This window comes from Haliotis cracherodii, unplaced genomic scaffold, assembly GCF_022045235.1.
Source record: "Haliotis cracherodii isolate W230 unplaced genomic scaffold, xgHalCrac1.p SCAF_2, whole genome shotgun sequence".
In the NCBI taxonomy this organism is placed as follows: Eukaryota; Metazoa; Mollusca; class Gastropoda; order Lepetellida; family Haliotidae; genus Haliotis; species Haliotis cracherodii.
This window is the reverse complement of record NW_027266275.1, coordinates 4592889-4620501: the sequence shown is the minus strand read 5'-3', so window position 1 is coordinate 4620501 and position 27613 is coordinate 4592889. Positions and strand designations below refer to the sequence as shown.

The 27613-nt window shown below is 38.3% G+C and overlaps 1 protein-coding gene across 1 annotated transcript; it reads left to right on the top strand.

Annotated features, from left to right (window-relative positions):
- Nucleotides 1–15: 15 nt before the first annotated feature.
- Nucleotides 16–27110, top strand: LOC139469546 (E3 ubiquitin-protein ligase RBBP6-like). Its single transcript, XM_071251737.1, has 18 exons — nt 16–681; nt 3138–3240; nt 4301–4331; nt 12404–12454; nt 14018–14106; nt 14604–14706; nt 16139–16281; nt 16500–16675; nt 17060–17618; nt 17977–18055; nt 18198–18252; nt 18789–18903; nt 19782–19984; nt 20925–21084; nt 21470–21580; nt 22117–22845; nt 23408–24661; nt 25146–27110. Exons 1-18 carry the CDS (start codon nt 516–518, stop codon nt 26047–26049), a joined length of 5031 nt encoding a protein of 1676 aa, XP_071107838.1. The 5' UTR covers nt 16–515; the 3' UTR covers nt 26050–27110.
- The last annotated feature ends 503 nt before the right edge of the window (nt 27111–27613 follow it).

Here is a 27613-nt window from a genome sequence, read left to right as displayed (position 1 = left end):
CTTGAGTAACGTGAACGCACGAGACAAGAAGGAGGCCATTGGTGAAACAGTGTATTGTGTCATTTTGCATTATTTGTCTTCTTGGTAATTGTAGGACATTTTCACTTATTTGAATTGTGTAAAACATTGTTATAACTTCTATAGATAACCAAGAAGTGTGATAAGTTACTTTTGAAATTATTCAAGTACAAACATGTCGTGAAATTGGAAACGTTAACTTGTCTTGTCGGGCGCGTCCATCCTGATTTTGTTCTGTGGTGAAAAGGACTGAAAAAACATTTACAAAGCAGATTCTGTTTTGTACTTAACGTATTAAGTTGCTTATGTCATGATTGAGTACATCATGTGTGTGTGTTTGATGCTAATTTTTGAGACAAAATCCTAAAGCAGAGCAAGAGCTTGTAAACAGGACACAGACAAAATGGCGCACATGTGTTGAACAATGAACTCATGGTCGTGAAATTGGAAGAGTTTGGTTTCTTCAAGTTTGTTTGAATTAGTGAGGTTGTGCAAAGATGTCAACTGTGCACTACAAGTTCAAGAGCAGTCTTGAGTACCAGTCTGTAACCTTTGATGGCATCCATATATCACTTGGTGACCTGAAAAGGGGGATCAGTCATCAGAAGAGATTGAAACCTGGAGAGTACAACTTGGTGATCACCAATGCCCAGACGAGAGAAGGTAAATCCAAATTGTGATAAATCATATTTCGTTGATACAAGCCTAGAGACCAAAACGAATGGTCCATATGTTAACTTCTCCAGGTAACACCAGATGGGATCATATGTCCATATGTATCATCCGGGGTAGAGTAGGTCTTCAGCAACCCATGCTAGCCGTAAAAGGTGACTAACAGGATCGGTCGTGCGGCTCGCAGAGTTGGTTGATGCATATCACCGTATCCCAATCACATATTTCGATGCTCATTATGTCAATCACTGGGTTGCCTGGTCCCGACTCCATTATTTACAGACTGCGTCATATAGCTGGAATATTGCTGAATGGTGGCGTAACAACAAGCATCACATATGTCCATATATTGTAATATGGACAATTTGTGGTACAAGTTCTTTTGTCCCCCGTTGTTTTTTTCTCCATTATATTACTAATACTCAACAGTTTTATAATAATAAAGAAACATTTGGGGGGAAAAAAGGAACTACAAAGTTAAACAAATTTGACAAATTTTTGTCAAGCATGGTATGCATAACCTCAGTATACCACAAAAGCCTATTAAAAAGATTCTGTGGGTATGCATGTGTTGAAGAACAGTTTGGATAATCATGGTTTGCGACCCTTGAAGGAATAATTGATGAACACATTTCCTTATTGTGATAGATGAAATGTATGAAGGTCATACAATATTATTAAAAACTGAAGTGTTTCAAATGACATCGCACAAGCTGTTTATATTATGGCAATACACTGGCACTGTTAACAGGAAAGAGGAATTGTATCCCGATACAAGGCCCATGGTACAATACATTGATTTACAACCCTTGTATCTCAATACACAATACATTCCACTACAAGTTGTTCTAAAAACATGTGAATAATAAGAGATTTAAAATACCAAACGAAACTGTTCAACAACCAGTAACAGTGCAGAATCAGGATATGAGTCATATATTCCCCTGGTATTGGGATATATATGGTATCACAATCCCTAAGGGATCATTACGTCTCTAGTGTTTCTCTCATTTGGGTATATTTAATTAATCGACTCTTGTCCATATAACAAAATTAGCACATTTTCTTATTATTTCACAAAAATTTAAGTTTGTAGTACAATAAACTTAAATTTGTGAATGATTCTGAAATAACATGGACAATGGCCAATATGGACTCAAATGTACTGTAGGTATTTATAATTTCACTAAGAACATCAATGATCAAAGAACTTCCAAATACTGAGATACATGTCACAATATGAGTTAGGCGTATCATAACAACCTATTCATCTCTAAAACCATTCTACATACTGTATAATCAATATGTATTTTTATGTCTTCTGTGGTACTCATTTGTAAGATATGGAAATGGTCGCAATAAACATGATACTGATTAATTCAAACAGTGCATGATAGTAGGGATGTTTCTCAGAGTAATGCTTGATTCAAATATTAATAATTTCAAATTAAAAGTACAGATTATATCCACGAGTATAGTGGTGAAAAGGATGATTAAACAATTTAACCGTGGAAACATTTGCTATCAGAAACAAGACAAATAAGAGGTCACACTCCATGACGATTAAGATACACATGAATTCTCTGTAAAATACATTAATGCAAAGAATATAGTATATCCTTATCTGCAATTATGCCAGATGTAGCAGTGATTTTGGCACAAGAAAACTACATTGGTCAATGACCATTTGATGACTTGGGACTCAGAATTGTGACAAGTCAACAAGTCAAATCAACAAAAATGGTGAACAAATCAATGCTTTATCATTCGTTATTGGATGAATATATGCCATCTGGCCAATAAAACTTTGAGAAAAGAAAAGCCCTTGACTTAGTCACTTTAGCTCCTGACAGCATTTCCCTTTGATACAGAAAGTATGATTCAATGACATGTGCTGTGCAGAATTTCAATTACAAATTTTGATGGCTTTGTATTGTTTTATTTAATTGGTACTGGATATAGGACTAATCCTTACAATGGTTTAATTTAGAAATTGTGAAACGTGTGAAGCCTTGCTTAGCATTTCTGTCAGTCTAAAGTCTGACTATTTAAACAAACCATCTGTCAAATCGGAATCTTATTGATCTATGACCGGTGACCGATGGCCATCTGAAACTCTGCATTGTTAGGACCAGTGTTAGAAAGTAGGCCCGTGATGGATAGATTTTGTGTCAGTTCCCGTAGTTTCAAATTTGTAGGGTAGTCTCCGTCTGGTAAGTTAAGCCAAAGCCTACAGCTTCTAATGTCTGTGGGTCCTGATGGCAGCTTGATATCTTTAAATATTTTGAACACTGGTTGTCTTTGGTAATAACGGGAAGATGATAATATTGAAGCAATTAAATTTGTGGTATTTTATGGTACTTTTTCAGAAACTTAAACTTGAACTAATGTTTAATTATGTTTACATGGCCGAAATCTTATTTACCAAGATGTTTCTCTCTCTCCAGTTTACAAGAATGATGATGAACTCATACCAAAGAACTCATCCGTGATAGTGTCCAGGATTCCTGTTGCTGCAACTACAACCACTAACAGTACCAGTAAAGCATGGTGAGTTTACTGCCATGTTTGATATTTCTGTTTTGTTCTGCAGGATCAAAATTTTAGGGTGGGGGCGTTGTGATAGGAGTTGAGTGGCACACGTAAGAACAGATGTTCATGTCTGTTCATGTTAATAATTTGCTGTCAGCTGAAATATGGTGGGTCACTTATGAAGCGTAAGTCGTAAGTTCAATGCTTAATATATTTGTCATGTGCGCTTATTTGCTTATCTATTTATAAACTCTCATGTAACCACCTGTAACATAACAATCATGAACATTAACATAATAAAACTGAACAGAGTGACCCCAAACATTTAGTTATTTAAAAGTGTTATTCTTAGCCGACCCTTGTTTTATCAAATCTCAACAAAAGTAAAAGATTCTTTTCTTTTCTTTCAATATATGCCACTGGACCATGGTCAGTTACCAGTGATTAACTCAATCTCATTAAAATCAGACCTTAATTCTCGCTACTGCTATACAAAGATCTGGGGACGTCCCTGTAGAAGTCACGTCAGAACGACCTTTCATCCGACCAATCAGAGGGTCACTTACCAGATCATGAAAGTGACAGTCGGAATGTGATTTCTAATCATGCATCCTCAAAAACTTTTAACAGGGGGTATTCCGAACGATGCGGGTTTATTGACTGAATTCATACAATCTAGACCATCTATTAGCGATTCCAGAATGTTATTTTGTTCAGGTTTCAAATTTTTAATCGAGAATTTGTCAAAATATGTTTGGAAGCGTTGTCGCCAATTTGAAAATAGTGCTGTAAAGCACAAGGAAGCTGCCTTCTGATTGGTCATTCCATGGGTCGGTCAAAGATCGCGCAATGTTTGGTCTGATGTGGCCCGTAATGAGATGTCCTCAGATCTTTGTTTAGCGTTAGCGAGAACTAAGATCTGATTCCTTTAGCGGTAGCGAGAACTAAAATCTTATTTTAATGAGATTGGTGATTCACTTGGATGTCAGATGTGTAAATATTACTGTTCTTAAATTTTAAGTCCCTGGAAGTTCTCTGTCCTAATATTGTTTCTTAAATGATACTATTTCTATTTCAGGGAGCAGTTCAAGCAGGATTGTGCCAAAGCAGTATGTGTCTTTACAATTTTGTATGGTTAACACTAATCATAGAATATTTAAAAATAATAATCATCCAAAACATTTAAATAAAAAAACACTGGTTATCATGGTTATGATTTCAAAATAGGACTTTATAATCGTTTGACATATAACTGAACATACTTATGTCTGTCTTGTGTGACATGCATAGATTTGTATGTGTCATTTCCAAGAATGTCTCCCAGACATTGTTGGTTTTCCTTCATGAAAAATATATCTGTTGCATTTACCTTTGCAGTGAATTTACACTGCACCTGTGATATTCAAACTTTACACCTTCTTTTGATAATGTATTTTTATCGTATTTACAATTGTTGAAGTGCTCCTTTTAGAGCCATGTTTATGAATTGTTGTGTATGTCATTTTGACATTTATTGTGTTAATGAAGTTGTGAATATATTCAGAAATAAATTGCTTTTATGCTAATTTTGTTTTTATTATTGCTGTGTGTCAAGGATAAGCAAGCAGATACTTCACATGGGACCCTTTAAAGTAATATCCTAATTTCTTTATTTTGGTGAACCTAAGGCAGAATCCTCTTAATTGATATACAGAATTTAATTCCAAGTCATAAGTGTGATTAGATAGAGATATGGAGGCTTGGCAAATAATCAAATAACAATATTTGAGGAGTCATTGTCATATCTGAGATATATATTCTGTTTCCTTAGTATTCAGACACCATACTAACTTCCAGAGTACTGATACAAGTATTATTTGATGTTATTAAACTAAAAGCAGTTTCGTTATTCTCAAGCTTTGCAGTTGTGACTTAAGTTTCAGACTGGTTCTGTCATCTTTCTACCAGGTTGCAACTTCAGCCATGAGTCCACAGTCCAACTCAAATGTACTTCAGTCAGCTAAGTTATCTGACAATAAGTCGATATGTTGAGGTATCTAACATTATAACAAAAGTCCATATGTTCTATCAAGTATTTCTATCATGACACCAATCTCATTAAAATAAGGTCTTTTACTCTGTAATACCTCTGAGATGATTGTGTGAGGTTAATCCTGAGCGACCTTTGGCCTCCCAGTCTAAATGAAGCTGGCATGGGTTCTTGATGGCCAGCTTTCTAGAATAATTTGACTTCCTTTCTTAACATCTTCAATTCTACAATTTCTGTTTTAACAAATTGAAACCCACCCAGTACACAAATATTCATTGTATCCCAATTGCATAGATTGATGCTCATGTCAATCACTGGATTGTCTAGTCCCAGGTTGATTATATACAGACGGCTGTTTTATAGCTGGAATATTGCTGAGTAACAACGAACAAATCAATGGTGTTGATGCCACAGAGCTTAGAAAGCATGGTGTGTAGCAAATATTAACTAAGTAATGTCGCAGCCTTCATTAGATACATCCCATAAAGTCTTTGTCTCGTTTTCGAGGTACGCAAATCAGATATGCTGGTCTGAATGCTTTTCTCACTTGCACTGAGAATTTAGATACCTTGACTGATGGACTCATTGGGATATTCACTTGATACAACCTCCTATGGAGGTGTTCTTATATCTTCATGCAGAATGGTATAGCATCGAAGTAAGAGATCCCCTATTTATAAGATTGCCACGATACAGTACAGCATGAAAACAGTGCTTGTCATAACCCTAATGTTAAAAAATTAAAGATTTAGAGGTCCTCACTCCTCAGATTCAAATACCCGGTATAATAGGAACAAACCTCAATCACTTAGGGAATGTCATTTATTTTTAACCCCCATGTCCTTGTAAATCAATGCATGATAATTGTAGAAAGAGTTAGTATGAGATGTTTAACAGAAATAAATTAAAAATGAGAAGAAATGAAAATTAAGCTGTAGAACAGAATTTGTTTGTTTTTGAAATATTGCGGTGTCAGTTTTAGCTCACCAAGGCATTTTAAGGATCATAACAACCAACCCTCCATCCTTTGAGTAGGATGGGCATCATTTTACTGTTTTTATTTCCAATTTAAATAATTAGTTTAGCCGTCATATTAAGTCAATTCAGCTGCACAATAAATGATGTCCTGTCTAGTGTAGTTGCTGCACTGAAGATTGTGTACATCATTATTACTACACACCTACTACTACTACTACCACCAGCAAAGACATTCGACATACCAACCCATTTTATAATGCTTGGTGTAGCACAAAATGAATTGTGTCTTGTTTTGAATAGTAAGTTCAGGAGTGAATGGAACATCAGTGCATAGATCTTCTATGATATGATGTCACAATGGCAACAGTTCTTTTTAGATTTTTCCAACCATATTATTGCCATAACTCATGTAGAAATACCAGACAAAGTGCATTTCCATATTTCTGAGGGTTTCATCTTTGGTAGTCAATACAAATCAGATTGTCTCGTATCTGTCCAACGAATCCCTGGTAATATATAGCCTTGTGGAGATCTCGACTCGCAGCAGGCCATGGGTGGACAATTTGCTGTGCAGAAAAGCCCCCGAGTACAGCTAGGATCGGTTGATTGTGGGTTTGAATCGAAGTTCACCCTGAATTTGAACCTCGATTTGTCAGCACCTCACCTGTGTCCATGGCAATATGCGAAACTTCAAGCTTCCCTTGCACGTAAGGCTAACACATCCTGGTGTTTCTGAAATAATGTTCAAACTGTTATTAAGCCCCTTTCACTCACTCACTCGCTCTTATCTCTGTGATATGTAGTGGGTGTGGAGATGTGTAGTGTTAGTGGTAAGCACTCTGAGATTGCTTTGGTGGGAATAGTTGGCAAACAATCTATTTAGAATGTGTTCTTTTGGGAATATTGCACAAGTTTTTGAACTGTATCAACTACTTAATGTTTTAACTACCAAATCAGTTTATTGACCTCACATAAAAATCATTTCAGCTTTAATGCCTGTTTTGTCTTGCATTTTTTTATATGGATTTATTAAATATGCCATTGTGAATATAATTGAAGATCTGTGGAGTATATTTATGCACAAGATGAGAATTTAAAAAATGTAAATTATTTAATATATGTACAGATGTTAAGTTAACAATTAATGTACTTTATTATGGAATATTTGCCTTCTTACATCTGTTGAATCATTAACATAAGTTAAGATCTGATTTGTAACTCACTTTTATATTACTGGCCAAATTTTTCAAATTCAGTGGTTCTTTTCCGATCTTGTATGCCTACATTGTGTAATCATGGCATTGTTTAAGAAATCATATTATCCCTTCAATAACATGCACATGCATTTTTATTTATGTTTTCTTCCAAGCCTGAACACATGAATGCATGTCCTGTGCAATCGTTGGATCATAGTGTTCTCTTGAAGAATGGTTGACAGATGTGAAATATTGTGTTATACTTGGTGGAAATAAACACTTGAACTCAACATAACTATTTGCCAAACATCAGTTGTAAAGACTATTTCAGTGTTTCTGTTGCCAGTAATTTACCGGTAAAATAGGTTTTCCTGTACACTGTCCTGTAATTTTTTGGCCTTAGTAGGACGCTTATGTAAATTAAAAGAAGTTCACCGTGAGTTGTTTTTTGGAGCTGAGCACTGAATACAGCAAATATGGGATATATGGCCCATCTGTAAAACATAGTCTTGGCATTAGTTTTTGAAGATTTATTTATCAAACAGTTTGAACTGTTTGGTGCTTTTTAATTTGCATTGTTTGAACTAAAACATCTTCAGGAATGAAGTACTGGTATGTCAGATGTACCATGTATAACATGGTCTCACATTCAATGAACGTAAGTGTTGACTGGAAGTAGATTATGTCCTGCCATTGTATTGAATTTGGCCAAATATCCCTTTGTTGATGTCATGAAGTCAATGTTTGTTCTGACAGGCAGTTGAGCACAGACTCTGTCTGAGGCCCTGGATTTGAATCATCACTGATGATAGTAATGAGAATGTGTAATACTCGCCTATATGACCTTGGCATGCCAGGACCAACATTGAATTTTGTGATGTCAATAATTTCATAGAAATTAATCTACATAAATAGAAATACATGCTGCCATTCATTGTTCACTAGATTTCTGTGTAATGTCTAATTTTCTATTGTGATCTGGAATATGAGATTATTAACAAGAGAAGGTAACCTACACATCATTGTTTTGTTCAAAGCTGTTTTACAAGAACATAATGCTTTGTCAGAAACACATTCCTTTGTGTCAATTATTTAGGGTTTTGATATGATTGTAAATCTAATTATTTGATTAGGAAGTATGATTCTGGAGCTCAGTGCTTGTCTCTTGTAGACGGTTTATGGTTAGAAATTCAAGCTGATAGAATGTAGTTCATCATGTCATATTGTGCCAGGGGTCTGGATGATTTTTGTTATCATTATCTATATACATCATTATTTCATTAGATCTGGGGTTTATTAAACAGTTTTAGCTCACCTTCTATGCCTCTTTCTGTTGCGGATTGTCTGTCTGGCATTCACATGACTAAACACTTAGGAAAACTGATCTTTAGGGAACCTACAATAATCATAAAATTACAGAATATCATTTACAGCTTATTTTTGGGGTGATATTTGCATTATATTTGTAGTTCATGTACTTTTAGACAGCATGTCAAACATGTTTTTGATTCATTATTTCAGTCATTTTGTAATTGTTTTTTCTTTCAATATCTGGTCACATAGAATTGTGAATGTAATCCAACCATGCATATACACACCAATAATGGACCTCGTTGTGAATATTCATATGTGGTGCCATGTTATCTGAATTATTGTTTTCCCCTGTGGTATAAACTAATACACGTTTCCAAACCACTAGAAATATTAACAAACATGTCAAAGCGAATGTTCTACGTTTTCAGTATATAGTGTAAAGTTCACCTACTTGCATCATGATTTGTTACTTGTATATTACTCAGCGAAGCTTTGGGTCAGAATTGGTCTTTGAATGTTGTAAGAGACAACCAACAGGATTGGGTGGTCAGACTCACTGACTTGATTGATGCATGTCATCATATCCCAATTGCGTAGATCTATGCTCATGATGTCAATCACTGGATTGTCTGGTCCAGATTTGATTATTTGCAGCCTGCCGTAATATAGCTGGAATATTGCCGAGTGTGGCATTTAAAAACAAGCAATGAACATGTACAGAATCTTGTTTTAACACCTGGCAGGTGGTACTGTGATACTTTAAATACAATGACCCAAGCGGTGCATTATTTGTACGGAATAATGAAAAGATTCTGTAAGAGAAAGAAGTGTATGAACAGACTCTTAGTGTTAATACTTGGGATGCTTGCTTCATTTACTCACCACAATCACAATCGAAACCATGTCAGTTGTGTATTGTATCCATCATATAACATTAGCATATGTCTGTTTGTCATGTGTTAAGTGTTCATTATCATTCATTATGTGAAACAATAACGTGATTTACATGAAAGGTTTGTTTGAAAAGTTTCGTTCAACAGATCCATCATTTTTATTTTTAACTAGTCCTGTTCATTTACTGTGTTTCTGACATTCAACTTAATGGTTTCTTTACATTGTCATATGTTTTGTATTTGTATTTACATTTTGTGTGTGGGCAGTCACTTGATGGATATCTCATGAGATATACCAAAAGTTATACACAGGGATTCTCCGTCAAAATTTGTCCCTAAAGATGCAGTAAATGGATCAGGTGGTCAGGCTCGGTGTCTTGGTTGATGGTTGTCAACTTGCAATGATCGTTGCCATATCAAGCACTGGATTGTCTGGTCTTATTTAACTTGATTATTTACAGGCCATCGTCGTGTAGCTGGAATATTGCTGAGTGGCTTTAAACAACAAACACGCCAGTAGTTATGTTCTTATTTTCTGTATGACTTGATTTATTTGGTATGTATTGGTACAAGTGTGTATGCACTTGCTCAGATGGCAGCTTTGAATGATGCCATGTGTTGCTGAGGCAGATCCTGATGCAGATTATCCAGAAATGAAGGCATGTGATCCAAATATGACCCTGATAAGGCCCAGTTTCTCACCCTGATGTGCTGAAAGCTGTAACAGCAGGAAGAGATCTTGCTTCCTGTATCAGTACAGGATACTTTCGCGTTCAAGACAACCGATAGCTTTGTTCATGCTGAGACAAACACAGCATGTTCCTTGAAAGTTTGTTCAATATTTTCTTGGACCAAAGTGATGAAACTTCTAATGGTTTGTTTTCATGTATTGAAAATAAATCGTGAAGTCCATGATGACTTTGTATTCTTTGAATACATGTGCCTGAATTGAAATTGGAATGAATGAGTGTGCAAGTGAAAGTTAGATGTTTAGTTGTATCATTAGTTTGTTGTGAATATGTTGATTGCCCTGTGTTAATCAATCCATCACTTTAATCTATGAATGATCAAAATTTACTCAGGAAAAATAAATGTTTTGAACTGAATTGCCATAATTTTATGGTTAAGACAATACTTATGTATCTTTAATGCTGCAAGGGCAATGCTGCTGTTGAAAAAGTGGTAAACTAAATAACAGAAAATGTTTGCGTGGCTGGGTGATTTATTGACTTTCTGATTAACATTTTACAATAGTGAAAGTATTCATACATAGATGCGATTACAGCAGTTGGAATAATCTCATGTGTCCTTATGACAATCTATATGAGATGACCTTCCAAATTACAGGTCTAAGATTGCTGCAGATATTGGGACCTGCTCTAGTTGCTGGTTCTGACAGCAGTGAAGTTGGATGTAGTTTGCAGGAAAGGATGTTAGTCTAGGGATTATATGAAGGATGAATGTAGATAACATTCTCATTTGGTAATAAGAGATGTCAGTGACAAGTTCAGGTGATGTCTGAGGCTGAACTCCTTGGTTTGCTGTTACAGAGATGCAGACAGGAGGTGATGGCAGATGCTGCTGCTGTTCTGATAGTGACACTAGTAGCCACTCCATACCACCACTTCACTCACTCGCTCATTCCAGTTCCTTACTTCTTGTCGTATGTAGGATTGTTCAGAAATAAAATGGGATACAGCACATATGCAGTTACATGAATAACATTTCTACTATAAGTTTAAGACACTTCAATTTTATTTTAATTGAAATTGTTTTAAGAATGTTGATCTGAAATGCTCACTTACACAGCTAGAGATGTTAAATGCAGTGTCCAGGAAGATGGAGCAAGATTTGACAGATCTTTCACAGTGATTGGCTGATAGAAGATGGGTGCTGAGATTTGAGGAAACACTTCAACTGAGGGTGGCCAACCAGACATACCATGGATCAAGTTTTTCAAAAACAAATCAACTTAGGATTTGAATAAAAAAACATGCTGTTTGGTTTATCTCTTTATGAAAACAAAAGTGTTATCATATAGGGTATGAGCAGGATACTCTGTTTACAACTTCATGAAGCAGTTTTAAGAAAAAGCATTTCTTTCTAGTGTGTGCAGGTGACATTAGGAACCAGCTTTCTACAAGTTCTCATTAAAACAAAAGACAAACAGAAAATAACATACATGCACACACGTATGTAACTGTAGATTACATTCTCATGTTACAGAATTGGGGATTTATTTGATCTTTCAGAAAATAGAATCATCGTGAAAAAGCTGGGAATACATGAGTACCTAAAAGAATTCTTCATAAGCTCTTTTCTTCAGAAAGTAGGATTAGAGTATGTCAATGTATGTTTTTGAAACCATCAAATGGAAGCTGAGAGAAATTGTTGAAAGAAACACTTCAATATCCTGGAGATGGAAGAGGCTGTTGCAGACTTGTTCCAAAGCCTGAACAAGCACCAAGAAACACTAGTCCTGTGTCACAGTGGAATGGCAGCAGCACTTCTCTCACCAAGAACAGTATATAGGTATAGAGTAGGACGCTTGACAGCTTCATCTTGCTGAAACTGCAATAATCTGCTTCAGTTACATCACACCAACACTCATCACTAGGTGACCTCGGTTAAACTAACATTCATGCAGTGAGGCTGTGGTCTTCTCGGGTATGTAGGCTTGGAAGTGTCCAGTTTGGAGTGAAGTGGTGGCAGGGAGTCGGTAGTGGTTACGGTAGACACTTGTTCACCTGCTCAACCATGTTGTTTTTCAGATCCAGAAGGAGAAGGCGAAAGAGATGATGTCATTAGATCAGCTCAGAAATGTAAGTTTGAGTACACCTGAGCTGACATGAATCCACAGATAAGTCTCTGCTGATTAAAGTTCCTGGGCCCCATTCCCCCAAAGTGATCTTAGCGCTAAGGTGATCGCAACTCGCATATTCATCATGGGCTTACGATCAATTAGGCACTTAGGTCGTTTTGTGGAACAGGGCCCTGATATCGGATTTCTAGTTTTATCCCAGTTTATTTTGTTAAGGGAGACAAACTTAATACATATGGCATTTGATAACTCTGTGGTATTTTTTTTTAACTCTGTCCTGTGCCAAGACAGGTGTACAGAACAGGTGATCCCATTCGTCTCAAATAGTAAAATATGAGTAGATCAACAGGAATTTCTCCACCAACAGGATGCAATTGATGTACTAACAGAACAATGACACTTATAATTTATGGTTCACAGATAATTGACTTGATTAGGGCTGACTGCAGTGATATGTGTTATAATTCTAAAGAGAGGAAACATAGAACATGTGGAAAAAACCCAACTCATTTATTGTGATAAATATTTAAAGAAAATTATCTTATACTTCAAAACAAATGTTTAGGCCAAAAATCTGTTCATAAAAACAAATCGTAAGTTTTGCCTAGGTTTGAGTTTGTTTGAGAAATTTTAAATGAGGGTGTGTATGTTCAGGTTAAATTGAACCTTAAAATTTAAATATTCATGTGAAGTATTAAAGAAAGAACAATGAAAATCAAAATTCTCAACTCGTATTTGGAAGAGAAATATGCAAATCTGATGTTGCACTTTGCACCTCAAGGTGTAATCATGTCGAGAAAGTACGGAATGTATGCAGTACCTGACATAATATAACCCCCCTTGAGTATTTGGCCTTTTACCTACTCATTGTGTCCTTATGTCTAGTTTCCTTTCACTCAAAGGACACAACTATAGAAATAAGATTCAATTCAAAGGATCAAAACATTTTTTATTGATTGTTTATATTAATACAGTTTCCCAAACATGTACTTTTGATGATCAGGTACTGATCTAGCTGGGCCTGCTCAAAGACTGGTATTCGGCCCCAAGTCCAAAGCAAATGATAGTAAAAATTGTGAAACCACCTTTCCCAACTGTTTTACCGTAATAGCTAATGTTTTACCGTAATAGCTAATGTTATACCGTAGTAGCTAATGTTATACAGTAGTAGCTAATGTTATACCGTAATAGCTAATGTTATACCGCAATAGCTAATGTTATACCGCAATAGCTAATGTTATACAGTAGTAGCTAATGTTTTACAGTAGTAGCTAATGTTATACGTTAATAGCTAATGTTATGACTTTGTACAGGTGACTTGGGTGTCACTGACCAGTTTGAGCAACATAGTTATTTTGTTTCCCCTAAACAATAGTACTGACACCAAGGCTCAATTCTAAACTAAACATTGGTACAAGTTGCAGAGTCCAGTTTTAGCCCTTAACAATCTTGCTCTTGTGAGTGACCAAAATGTAATCAGTAATCACTAATTGATTGATTATCTTTGGCAAGTTCTCTTCTAAGTACAGCAGGTATGAAATGAACATAATTGTACCTCTTACAGACAGCAGATCTTGTCAATGCTCGAGCCACAGAAATGGACAAAATAAAAGCAGCTATAAATCAGTCTACCAGAGATTTTGATCCATCCAAGTAAGTGTTTCAATTCCATTCTTACAAATAGAAATATCATTTTATTGGATGAAAAAGTCCAGTGAAATATTCATGAAAGTTTTCCTAATTCCTTGAGATCATAATTAGAAGTATGATTTGAAGGACACATTACAAAATGTCTTTTTTTACCTATTTTACAGTAATAGATGAATTGATGAATCCTCCAACATTCAGGAAGTCTTTGTTCCTGTATGCAAAGTAGATTCCGGTATGATATGTACCGCATGAACGGGCATAATGTTGACTCGGACATTAGAAATTTACCTACAAAAGGCTGGTGTTTATGGTTTACATGGGCGGATACAGAGGGGGGTGCGCACCCTCCCTTTTTATTTCGAAAAAAATCTTTATTTCTGTATAAATTACCACCAAAGACAATAAATAGATCTTAATTGTGTATCCCCCCTTTTAAAAAAAGCTGTATCCGCTCATGGTTTATCCCTGAAATCTCTTGATGATTGCAACTTTGTTTCCAGCTATGCCAAGTCGAAGCTGCCAACTGGCACCCCACCCAACACTTACACCTGTTACAAGTGTGGCAAACCAGGCCACTTCATCCATGCATGCCCTCTCAAAGATGTAAGTGAACAAACTGACACACTTTGATACATCCTAACTGTTGATCATGTCTGGTCAAAATTTAAGAATGGCCGGACAATACTTTTTTAAAATGTCCGGTAAGCAATATTTTAAACCGGACATTTGAGATTCCCAATCGGACATGTCCGGCGCATATGACGGTTTCCGGACCCCTGATTCAACTGCAGTTAGGATAAATTGGATAAAGCAAATTTACTGCACATCTCGTGTTGTGGTCGTGGCGTATGGTAATAGGAGCTTGTGTGCTTGTTTTGCCATTTGCGAATTTGGTCAATGAAAACATGAAGTTTACAATGAAATGTCACTAGACATGATGATTTACAAATTCAATGGTGTTTGTGTACTGTATGCCAGACAATGTTTCGTATGCAGAGATTAAAATGACGTGTATTTGTCTCGAAAATAAGCTGGACATAGCAGTCAGCTGTTTACACTTTTTCTCCCAAATCTATGGGTGATTTAGTTTAAAAAATACTTATATGTCATGGCCAAGATAAAAACTGACATTTCATAGGAATTGATAGGAAGAGCAAAGACTATCTCTAATGTTCGTTTCAAGGCGAGTTCATGGTGAGTTGATGTAATTTGCCGATCAGATCATACACAATTTTGCCGAATTTAATGTAAACAAAATTAAAAGAAATCTTGGAGAAAAGTAGTATGGATTACAAACGTAAGCCCAGATACACAATGAACACTTTTATAGCCCGATAGTGTAATAACAGGACTAACGTGTGTAGTTCAGTACAGATTTGTCGACTTGCTTCTTCCGGTGTTGTGTGCTCACGATAACATTTTCACATTGTGAAATAAAATCCAAGCTCATTGTATGTGTGTATTATGCACACATTGTTAGTCCCATGGTAGTCCAATACTGTATTCCAGTATTTTACTCATCACGAAATGCATATATGTAAGGAGGCCCTTTTCAAGGTTGATTGTACACAACTGTTTATTTTGTTGCATATTAGTACATAACAATTGAAAGAAAAAAAACACGCTGTATTTTCAAAAGCCATTGCCTGAGAAATTCTTCTTTTTTTCAAGCCTAATTGAGTTAGTTTCAAGTGAAATGCCTTTTCAATAGATAATGGGAATATATTTTCTGAATGTGACTACGCTTTGTAACATATGTTACAAGACAATTCATGATACTAGGATTTTTAGCTCAAATGTGAGATAATAGTTGAGAAACTATTTGAAAGCTAGTCATTAGTTTAAGCTGTTGAGTTCATGGTAAATATTGGAAAGAAACTCTTCGGTAACTAGGTATTATTTATCTCATGAACTCTCAACACTGATCAGTACACTGATGTTGATTCTAGCTTTGAAGTAAGTTTTATAATTGCCTGTTGGGAATCTGTTCTGTTTCTACTTTTGTCTCACGTGTGTTCCTGCTTTCTGCTTGCAGTCTGAAACACCTGGCGTGATAGAACCCCGGTTTAAGAGAAGTACAGGCATTCCCAACAGCTTCCTGACACTGACGGACGACCCCACACAGCCAGGAGCGCTGCTTACCCACACAGGCCACTTTGCTGTCCCTACACTTGATGCGTATGTCATTCTTGGTTACATGAGATAATGTTCAATGTGCAGCTCTTTGACACTTGGTGCCATGCTTGAATTGCCCACATGGGCATGATAAGCCATGCTGCAGGCCTTAATATATTAATGTATTGAATGTATGTGTCACATCCTGAAGTTTAAGCATCCTTGGCATATGGGTAATTCTTACTGTCCCATTACCAGTCTCTTCCTGTTTGTACATGCAGGACGGCGTACAAGATTGGGAAGAAGGAGCGTCCGCCATTCCTGCCTGAGGCGAAGAAGGAGATTGTGGAGCCCCAGCAGCCTCGGATACCCCCAGCCCTGCAGTGTCCACTCTGTAAGGAGCTGCTGAGAGATGCTGTAGTCACCCCATGCTGCGGAAACAGTTTCTGTGACGAATGTAAGTTATATTGTTGCATTTTCCAGTTCGTTAGAACTTAACAAGCTTGCAAGGTCAATGCTAGTACGATTTCCTGTTCAAAATTTCTCCATTGTTTTAACATTACAAGGGCATTTCATCTTTACCATGGCTAGTAAAAGCTTTTGAGTTTAATTCTAAACCTGTCCGTTATGTATTTGAAAACTGCAACTTTGCTTGTAGAACATTGTCTTTTTGACATTCTGGTTCTGATGTTACTGTATTCGTACATAAGAGCTATCTGTGTGAAATATTGTCAGGGTCTAAAGGTAGTTGAGCTCATCCAACCAAGGGATACAGGAAGATTATTTCACGTCCAATGTGCCAAGAATTATTGACTCATCAGTACTGATCATATTTTTTCAGGTATAAGAAATGGTCTGCTTGAGACAGATGATCATGAATGCCCTGTGTGCCACGAAACAGATGTGTCACCAAGTCAACTCATTCCAAACAAATTCCATCGTGATGCCGTCAGCAGGTTTGTCAATGACAGCAGCCACAGCCAAGTGAAGCCCGAAAGGCATCCCCCTTCACATCATGTTCAGGCTCCAAGACATCCACCGATTGGTCCACCTCATATAATGACAGGGCCACCACCGATTGGACCACCTCGCATAAAAACTGGACCTCCTCGACCAATAGGACCGCCGCACATACAGACTGGGCCTCCACCACCAATAGGCCCACCGCACATACAGACTGGGCCTCCACCAATACGCAACATTCACACCCCACTAATGCCTGTATCCAGGACCGCAACCCCTGCATCGAATGTTGCCCCAGTACCACAAGTGCCACCACCCCAGACCACAGTGCCTCCACCAACACAACCGCCGCCTGCCATGGTGCCAGTGGAGCCACGCCCACCACCACAGGTGTCGATTGTCAAGTCAGAGCCACCTGACAGCACTGCAAGAGGGAGGTTAGTAAAATAGGGATTGTAATTATTTTCAGACCCTTATGATGGTCGAGGTCTGTGGTTCATCTCATGACGTAGATATCTCTTCTGCTGTTGCATCACAAGCAACACGTTGACACATAGCATCCTTTATGACATATGATATTTTAACTTTCCATACATTGAGGAATATCAATCAATCCCTTAGGTAGGACATGTTGCTATGAAACAAGAAGTGACTTGATCCCACTCTGAGCACACATGGAAAATGGGGTTACGTTAGTACACTCAAAGTAAAAAAGTATTTTCAATCTGCATTTCTCAATGGGCCCTTTTCACACTTTCACTCAGATACTATAATATTGTAATATTTCTTTTCCAGTCTGTCACCTGGTGAGCATCCATCTACTCCTACCAGAGATGAGAATTCCCAGTCTGCTGCTTCTGATGAAGAACCCCGGGTAAGCCAAAATTGAAACCCTCAGAGAAGAGGACATTATGTAACCTTGTATAGTACTACTGTCACCATCTGTTAATAGATAAAGTTTTGAATTGAAGTGGATTGATCACTGTACACTATATTGAACTGTCTCTGTGTTGCAGGGTATGGCTGTACAGGTGGTCGGAACTAGAATTGGAAACTCCATACAACTTACAGGTAAGAAATAAATGATCTTAACAATTATTTTGGGTGACCTGGATTTAGAATCCAATAGAGTTGTTTCCAAGTTTTATTTGAATTGTTTTAGTGCTTCAGAAACAGATTATACCAGATATCTTTGATCATGAGTCTGAATCTTGGTTTGCCCTGATTGTGTTCAGTGGTAAATGTCAAACACCTGCATCACGTCTAGTTTTCCTCCCAAGCTGACATGCTATAGTATTACTGGAATACTGGTCCAACACAGGTCTATTAGCAGAATTCATGCTTATTCATGGACAAAACCACTCTTTGGTCCGAAAGGATGGTTTGGTCCATGAGTATACATGAATTTTAGCTAAATAGTCCTAGGGCTCAAAGTGGCATTAAAACCAGGTCCCTCACTCACTCAAACACAGATTGTAAACCCCCTCTTTATAGGTTTTATAAGCCTCAATAACTTCCATGCAGTGAATGCTTGTAACAACTGCTTGTTGTAAATTTTGTCATATGTTAAGTTGAATAGTTTGCAACATTTCTTAAATGTTTCACAGGAACAGATACCAGCAATGACTTTGATCATGGTCCCAATCACAGGAGAGGCAGGCACTTTGATGGAAGAGACGACAGGGACAGGAAATACAGCCGACATCATGACAGACCAGACCAGTAAGTCAGATTCAAGGACACTAGAACGCTAAATTGTTCCTTTTTTCCTTTCTATAATATGACCTTCTGGTTGTAGAAATTAAACACAAGGACTGAAACACAGGAAGAATGAAAAACGTGCAGGATAGAATGGTTTTTTACTCCCCCCTTCATATAATGCGGGGGGATATAGTCAACACCTCATCCGTCCGTAAATAATCATTTTGTTACCCGTGGTAAACAGTTCCATATTTTTCTTGATTTTCATGGAAACAATTTGGACATAGTCTCAAAGGTGGGGTAGGTGTCGTTTCCCGGGCACAACTTGAAGACTGTGAAAGACTTTTTATCCAAATCTAGTATATGTATTGTCCAAGGGCTGAAGTGGTGCTTTTTGCTATTTAGGAATTTTTCAACATTTGATTTTTCTGTTTCCATGGCAACAAGTTTGACTTAGAGTCTGGACAAACACACCGCTATGAACAGAGTCAATCTCTAAAACATATAGGCACTCTTTCTTGAAACACTGCCCACACAAAGGTCAGGTTGTCATCTGGTTTTTTTTAATTTATATTTTTCCCTCTTTCCATGGCAACAAGTTTGACTTTTACCCTCTTTGGTAGAGGTGTGTACCTGATATAGAAATACAAAGTTCCGACTACCAATTCCATGGTATTGTTTTGATAGCCCCAAAACTACTCTTGTATACGGACCGACAGATTAGATTGAAATTCTCTCATTAAGTTGGACTTAAAGTAACAGTCAGATGATTAGTTCTTTCAAATTTGTGGGGGACAGAGGGGGTTTGTCATCTTCCGATGACTCTTGTTACTTTTAGACCTTTATATTCAATAAGAGCTTACATTGAAGAATCACTCAACCATCCCTATTTGTCACAGCTATTCAAGAAAGGACAACTTCCAAAGAGGCAACTTTGATCACCCCCCTCCCAGGGATCCAACAGCTGGCCCTCCAGGTCCCCCTCCCCACATCCCACAAGTGAAGAATGAACCCACTCCCTACCCACCTTTCCCTGGCCCCCCTCCCTCTATGGCTGTCCCTCCACCAGGATTTGGGCTGCCGCCAAGGATTCCTCCAACAGGTTTGTCTCAATATTTTCATTGTAACTACAATAATGTTGTGCCACACTAGTGTCCGGTAAGTTAGGTCTGTATACAAGCGCTTTAAGAACAAAGAACATGTACTTTAGGGAAGTATATAGGGTTATGTTGTTTCATGCTTCTAGTGTACCAACAAAACACATGACCATCACACTGCCTGAAGCTTTAAACATTAATAGCAGCAGAACCTATTAAACTTTGAATGACAAGCATAGCAACAATAACCAGTAAGAAACCCATGAAGTTTAGAAATTGGCCACAACTACTTCATATTTATATACCTGTGGTAATTCTTTGTAAGAATATAGGTCACAAGCAATCTGTTTTAAGATTTGACTAAATAGATTTGGTGGACATGCATGATGACTTGGTTGATTGCCTGTCATCAAAAACCAGGTGCCTAGATCCATCTGCTGATGATGTCATTGACTGGATGGTCTCGCCCAGACTTTATTATCTACAGACTGCCATTGTATAGCGAAATATTTCTAAACAGCAAACAAAGATTAAAGAAACCAAAGATAACTTGCATCAAGTGCATGTTCAGATGCAAGCTTGTTCCAGTAGATTAAAACAGGCTGCACCCATAACCTTCTCAACAAGACGGATAAAAAACTCAATTCATATCAGATCATTTTGTTTAATATTCAGTCAAGTTAATAACCACTTGATGAACCATACTGACTTATGACCTGTCCTCACTGCTCCATGAAGTATCTTTGATAGATGTGTAACTGCTGGCAGTCTGTCAGACACATGTTGTAAACGTTGACATGCATAGGGCATGTTGGGGTGCAAGAATAAAGGGATGTATTTATCAGTATCGGATTGCACTGATGCATGTTTTATACAGCTAAATCAAACTGTGATAACTGAAGTTAATGACATGAATGTGAATTAATGTTTTGCATGTTTCTGCAGGACCCCCACCAGCCCCCATCCCAGTCCTGGGCCCCTCATCGGGGGGGTTCCCCCCTAGTGTTTACCCCTCGGGTATGCCCCCAAGCTTTCCCCCTCCATTCAAGCCCCTGTCTGAGGCGGAGTTCTACAAGGAGAAGGCCAGACTACTGCAGCAGAGTCTGTGAGTATTCGATGCTGGAGGTTAATATTCTCTGTCTGATAACACTAGCTCAATTTGACACATTATTACACACTTCTCATTTTGAACTGAACTCAAAACAAAAGTCCTAAAATGTTACCTTCGGTATCCACATTTTGAATTGAGAAATATACCGTCATGTCGCAAAAATAGATTTCATTACAAGGAGGTAAACTGGTACACCAATCGGAACAAAGTGCTTCAGCCTGTGGCAAAGTAGACTCTTTACTGTCCCAGACAAAAAGCTTCAAGTTTTCAGGCCAGTTGAAGACTGTCAGGAACATGCCTATGTTAAACTAAGTGTTCATAGGATGGATAAGTCCTGTGTCTCTGTGTGCAGCTTCAACACCTGAAGGTTTTGTTTTAGGCCTGTGCCTGCCCCCAGACCTCGCCGTGACATGATGGATGACTTTACCCAGGAGCTGCTAGCTTACAGCAAAGATCAGAGGAGAAGGAAAGTTAGCCGGTCAAAGTCCAGGTAAATAGAGACCATTCTCAACAGTGATGGGGTGTCTGGTCAGGCACCTGAGTCTCATTTGTTATTGAATATGGCCATCAAAATGAGCTACCCTGTGTATTCAGTTGTCAGCTGAATATACTGAGTCTGATTCAAATTCTTTGAATGACTCTTTCTTTGTTGAAATTCCTTCTTTTGACATGGCTGCATTACTTCTAACAACATAATAAAGTATATTACTTTTCTGTAACCCCCTTGGGCAGTCTAGGTTAAAATGGGTTCCCAGCAACCTAGGCTGGTCAAATTGGGAGAAAAATGGATCAGACGGTCAGGCTCAGTGACTTAGTTGATAGCGTATCATGTTCCCTGACATTGTGGGTCCTTGCTCATAATATCAGTGACTGGATTGTCTGGTAAGACTTGATTGTTTACAGGCAGCTGTCATATGGCTGGAATACTGCTTGAAGGCAGTATTATACAACAAACAAACAAAACCTTTCTCTAAAAATATGTTAATGATTTTCTTAGGTTTAAAGATGGGTTTTGCCTTATTTCAGAACAAAATCCAAATCAAGGTCACGTTCCAGATCTAGAAGTATTCCAAGAAACGTCAGAAGATCTCACTCAAGGTCCCGGTCAAAGTCTTGGGTTCGGTCCCGGACTAGATCAAGGTCAAGATCGAGGTCCAGAAATAGAAAATTGTCCCGGTCAAGATCAAGATCACCAAGACGATCAAGATCCAGATCTCCGCGTAGCAGACTTAGATCAAGGACTAGGTCTCGGACCAGAAGTCCTCGGAGGTCTCGGTCTCGATCTCGGTCTCCACGCTTGCGATCTCGATCAAGATCGCCTCGACCAAGGACTAGATCGAGAACCAGGAGTCCAAGATATACAAGATCAAGGTCAAGGTCACGTTCTCGCCCAAGGTACAGATCATATTCAAGGTCCAGATCTCGATCATACTCACGCTCTCCTAGGTATTCAAGATCTCGTTCAAGGAGTCCGTATAGACGTCGCTCTCCATATTATCGCAGATCTCGATCAACATCACGTCCAAGATCACCCGTGAGGACTTCACCAAGAAGACTGCCCCCGGGACGTGATCGCTGGTCCCCACCCCCATTCCGAAACTACAGACAGCCTGAGGCTCCCCCTCCACCTCCAGGAGAGACTGGACCTCCGCCACTGATGGGACTTCCTATGAGGCGATTCTCCCCACCACCAGACAGATATGGATACAACCCTTATCCTGATCGAGGAATGCCACCAGATCCATATTTTAATAAGTAAGTATATGGATAATATGTTCATGATTAAAGTAGTACACATTCTACTGGGCATTCAGTGTACAGTGTGGCAGAGAGATCAGACTGCATCTGCAACCCTATCTAGGCCTGTCAGAAGCCAATATTTTGTAAATATGTCAGTAAATATTCCCAAATTTACATTACAAATTTCCCAAATTCTTGTGTAGTTATGGCTTTGTACGAGTGACTTGTATTTCAATGACCAATATGAGCAAAATCACTCTTTTCCCCCAAATTGCCTGCCAAGGGCACTTAGTTTGGAATCCTAGATAAAACCCTGCTGTAATACACCATGATACCTTGCCATTTGAGTGAGTTGGATTTTTCACCGCTTTAAGCAATATACTAGCAATATCACGTTGGGTACACCAGAAATGGGCTTCACACAATGAGCCCATGTGGGGAATGGAACCTGGGCCTTCAGCATGACGAGCGAATTCTTTAACCACTTGGCTAACCCACCGCCCCAGGCAGCACATGAGAACCAGCCCTAAACATTTCAAATATAACTCACTCAAAATGTGATTCTTTGTTTTTTCAGCTTTGATCCACGACCATACGACGACCAATATAATGAATTCTTCAGGTTTGGGATGGGTCCACCTCCAGGAGGTGTGCCAAATTACGAAGGAGTCGGCTACATGGGTAACATGACTCGTGACCCACGGGCCAAGTCTCCACGAAGGAGGGGTAGAAGTCCAGCCAGGGGGGGTAGGGGCAGACGCAACACCAGAAACCCTGATTTCAGGAGAGACAGGAATCCAGACTTTGGAAATCAAGAGTTTGAAAATCAGGATCAACTCGATTTCAGGAAAGGTAGTCGTTCCCATGAATTTAATAAACGTGATGAAAATTCCCAGGAGGGTAAGTCGACTGATAAGCGTCGAGATGCAAACCGAAAACCGAAAGACAAAGGAAAGCGGGATGAGAAGAAGGACAAGAAGGATGGAAGAGATAATAATAAAGATAATAAGGAGAATGCAGATGGTAAGGCAAAGAGAGATAGTGTCAGGAGAGAGAAGGAGTCTGGTCAGAAACCAGCTGATGATAGAACTAAGAAGATGAAAAAAAAATCTGGAAAAGATGGATCTGACAGTGATTCGACAGTAGCTGGGCAAAATAGTACCAAAAAAAGTAATCTTATTGAAATCAAAATTGAAGCCTCTATTCCTGAGGAGCCTAAAAAATCAAGCAGTAGAGAGAGTAGTAAGAGTCGGAAAGACGCAGTACCCAAGAAATCGGAGAAGAACGTCAAGTCTGACAATGAGAAATCTGTGGGTAAGAAAGTAGATAGTTCAAAGACCAAGGTGGTGAAAAAGGTAGAGAGACCAGGCTCAGTAAAAGAGAAATCTGACCCTGAGAAACCAAGGAAAATGAAAACAGAGAAGGCTGGAACCGACAATGGAAATCAGTCAGACAATATGCCAGGTAAATTAAGAGTTAAAACCAAGAAAAAGAAATTGCCAAAGCCATCATCTGGGCCCGAGTCAGAAGGAAATGGCAAATCTGATGGATCAACAGAAAAAACAATGAAGAAGAAAAGAATGACGCCAGACATCCCGGAGGACATACCAGAGGAGGACATTGATAGTCCGGCTAAACGGATGAAATTGGAAGCAGATGTGAAGGATTCTTGGAGTGATCAGCAGGTCTTGACCCAAGGGAAGTCAGGCCGGGATGAGGAGACGGTGCCTGTTGTGGAGCTGTCCAAGTGGGAGCGGGATGACTATGAGGAGGACTCGGCTAGTCCAGCCAGGAAGGTCAAGCGAGGCAATGAAAAGAAACCGCTACCAAAGTATGTATTTTTCTGCACTTTTTACTTTGCCAACACACATTCAATAGTGCATACAGTTCTGTATGGAAGAGGTGTTGGCAAAGTTAAAAGTTGTAATAATGATGCTTAGTTGACACTATGTGCCAATTAAAAATTGTAGCATTCACAATTTTGATACATCATAGACTGTTTGCAAAAGTAAAAGGCAGTAGGATTAGGTAACTATTCTAGTAATGCTCTAAGATTTCAGACACAAATTTCTGTAGTTTCATAAGATAAATGGGCACAGGAGGCCCCGTCTCCTAAGGTATAGCAAATGCCAGTGCAGAGTTGCATCCCATGATAGTGGGTTTTTAAACTGGGTTGGCCCTGATTTTGTTTAGGCTTGTCATCAAAAGTCATAAACGTGAAACACCTTCAACACTTTGGCTTTCCTTCCACATCAAGCTGACCAATCTTACTCACTCATGATATGACTAGCAAAATTGTGTTCTTGTTCCTCCAGATCAATCATCGAGAGTGCTGAGAAAGTTCTGTCCCAGAAGCCGATGCGACCAACTTCTGTTGCCTCGGCTGTGTCAGCACCAGTTGCTACGAAACCCCATCGGCGTGTGTATCTGGAGGATGAACCAAAGGCAGCTGACGATGATGACCGTAGAGTCATGAATAAACAGAAATCAATAGAAATCACAATATCTCAGGCAGAGAGGGGTGAGAAGGGAGATGGGAGAACCAAGTCTGACCGAAGGGATCGGGAGGAACGCAGGGTGGATAGGAAGTCTAGTGTTAGCAAACTGCGAGCAGATGATGAGAGGAAGGGTTCTAGAAATAGTTCAACTGGCAGTATTAAGGACAGGCTTGGGAAGCGGGAAGGTACTCATTATGATAAGGGAAGTGGGGATAGAGACCGTCGTCAGTTGGAGAGGACCGAGAGCAGAGAGGAAGATGTGGGGAGGGGAGGGAAAGGGACCAGGGAGGTGATACGCAGAGACAGTCGCGACTCCAGGGGGCATGGTGCTAGTCAGGAGAGGTCGGAGTATAGGACAAAAGATGGTGGACAAGATTCTCAGAAAGATGGAAAATCTGAGAAGGGCGGCAAACTTGTTGATCGTAAAGAATCTATGATTGATGAAGCAACATTTGAACCAGATTACGACGAAGCCGACACTGATTCTGATAATGCATCCACAGCAGATGATCATAGGAAGAATGCAGATGACAGTGGGAATGACTCCTCGAATGACGATGACGAGGACGATGACAGCAGCCCAACAAAGAAGAAGAATAAGGATGGAGAAGATAAAAAGCATAAGAAAAGCAAACATAAGAAACACAAGCACAAACATAAGCATAAGCATAAGAAAAGGAAACACAAGAAACATAAGGAAGGGAAAGAGAAGGAAAAATAAACATTACAATATCTGGGTGATCTGAAAATCTTGAATTGTTGACATAATATGAAGTTGATAGTGGGTGTCACGGTAGTATTGACCAAAAAAAGTTCTTTAAAAACGTGGGTGAAGTTGTGATAAAAAGTGAGGATTTTTATTGGAGGATGGGATGAATTGAGTAAAACTTTCTGTTTGATATGTGCAATTCATTGAAGCGTGTGTAAAATATTTGTTTACAAATTGGGCATTTTCAGGTAGATTATTAATTTCTTTGTTCAAATCCAGTGTATGCATTGATTTTATAAACTGCATCAATTTAAAGTATTTCAATCACATGTGAAAGTTTTGAAGTGTGAAATTTCAAATCCTGAATTTTTGTTCACTTGAGTGCTTTGTTTCATTCTTGAAATTTGAAACCAATCAATGATTCTGCAGAAATTTAAAAAAAATGGATCAGTGTGTTAAGTCTTTGTGAAGCCTTCACATGTAGAATCACAAATTTTACTATAACATACACAGTTAATTAGTTTCATTATTCACATACTTATCCAGGGATTTACATTCTTCTAAACAGTGTACCAAGATGAATGATTCTATTTAGGCAAAAGAAACCAAATGAATTTGTTTACATATCTGTGAAGAAGTTAAATGTTTTGGGTTTTTTCTTCTATTTTGCATTCAATGATTGGCATACTGTGACATTGTTACCTGTGTCCTATTAAGGCTAGGTCTATTTGGCCAGTTCTAATTTAGAAGACTGAAATGTTTAGTCAACAAAAAAAGTCAATTTATTTCATTTAATATGACAGGTTCACACCCAATTCTAATGAACAGTTCATGGTCAGAGAATGATTTGAAATGCTTCTTTCTAGTATTAATTTTGGTGCATTTTCTCATTGAAGCATATATTTATTTGTATTGAGAAGTTTGTTTGCTTATGTTTTGTACAGAGAGTATTACTTTCAAATAGAACATGTATATTTTGTAAATATTTGAGAGGCAAATCGTGTTCAGAAAGATGTGTAAATATCTGAGTGTGAGATATGCTTGGATTGTATGGAACTCCAGAGAGGATAATAAAAGAGATGATCTTTTAAGAATGTTTTTTGTGCTATTTTTTGTATATTGTCATGAGCTCTACTGAGAGTTGCTCAACATACAGGATTCATTATTTTCATTAGATGTATCTTGAAAATTGGATATGTGCTGTATTGCTGATTCTGCATAAACCAATACTAAAGCAGTTCATGCTTTAGTCTGACAATGTGAACTTGAACATCATGGAATTGAAAAAAAGGGTTTTTAGGTGAAAATGAGTCGCTCTGTCAATATTGATGATCATCCTGAATTTTGGATTGGATGATCCAGTCCTTATTTGAAAGAAAATATGCGACGTTTGAAAAAATAAGTTCTTACTTACTTATAAGTGACTGGATTAAGTGTCACTGTATCATTCCCAGACTGCTTGTGGGTTGTTCACAATCTCAATCAATGGATCGTCTGGTCCAGACTGGATTATTTACGGGCGGTCGTCATAAAGCTGGAACATTGCTGTAGTTGAGGCAAATGGTTTACGCTGCTG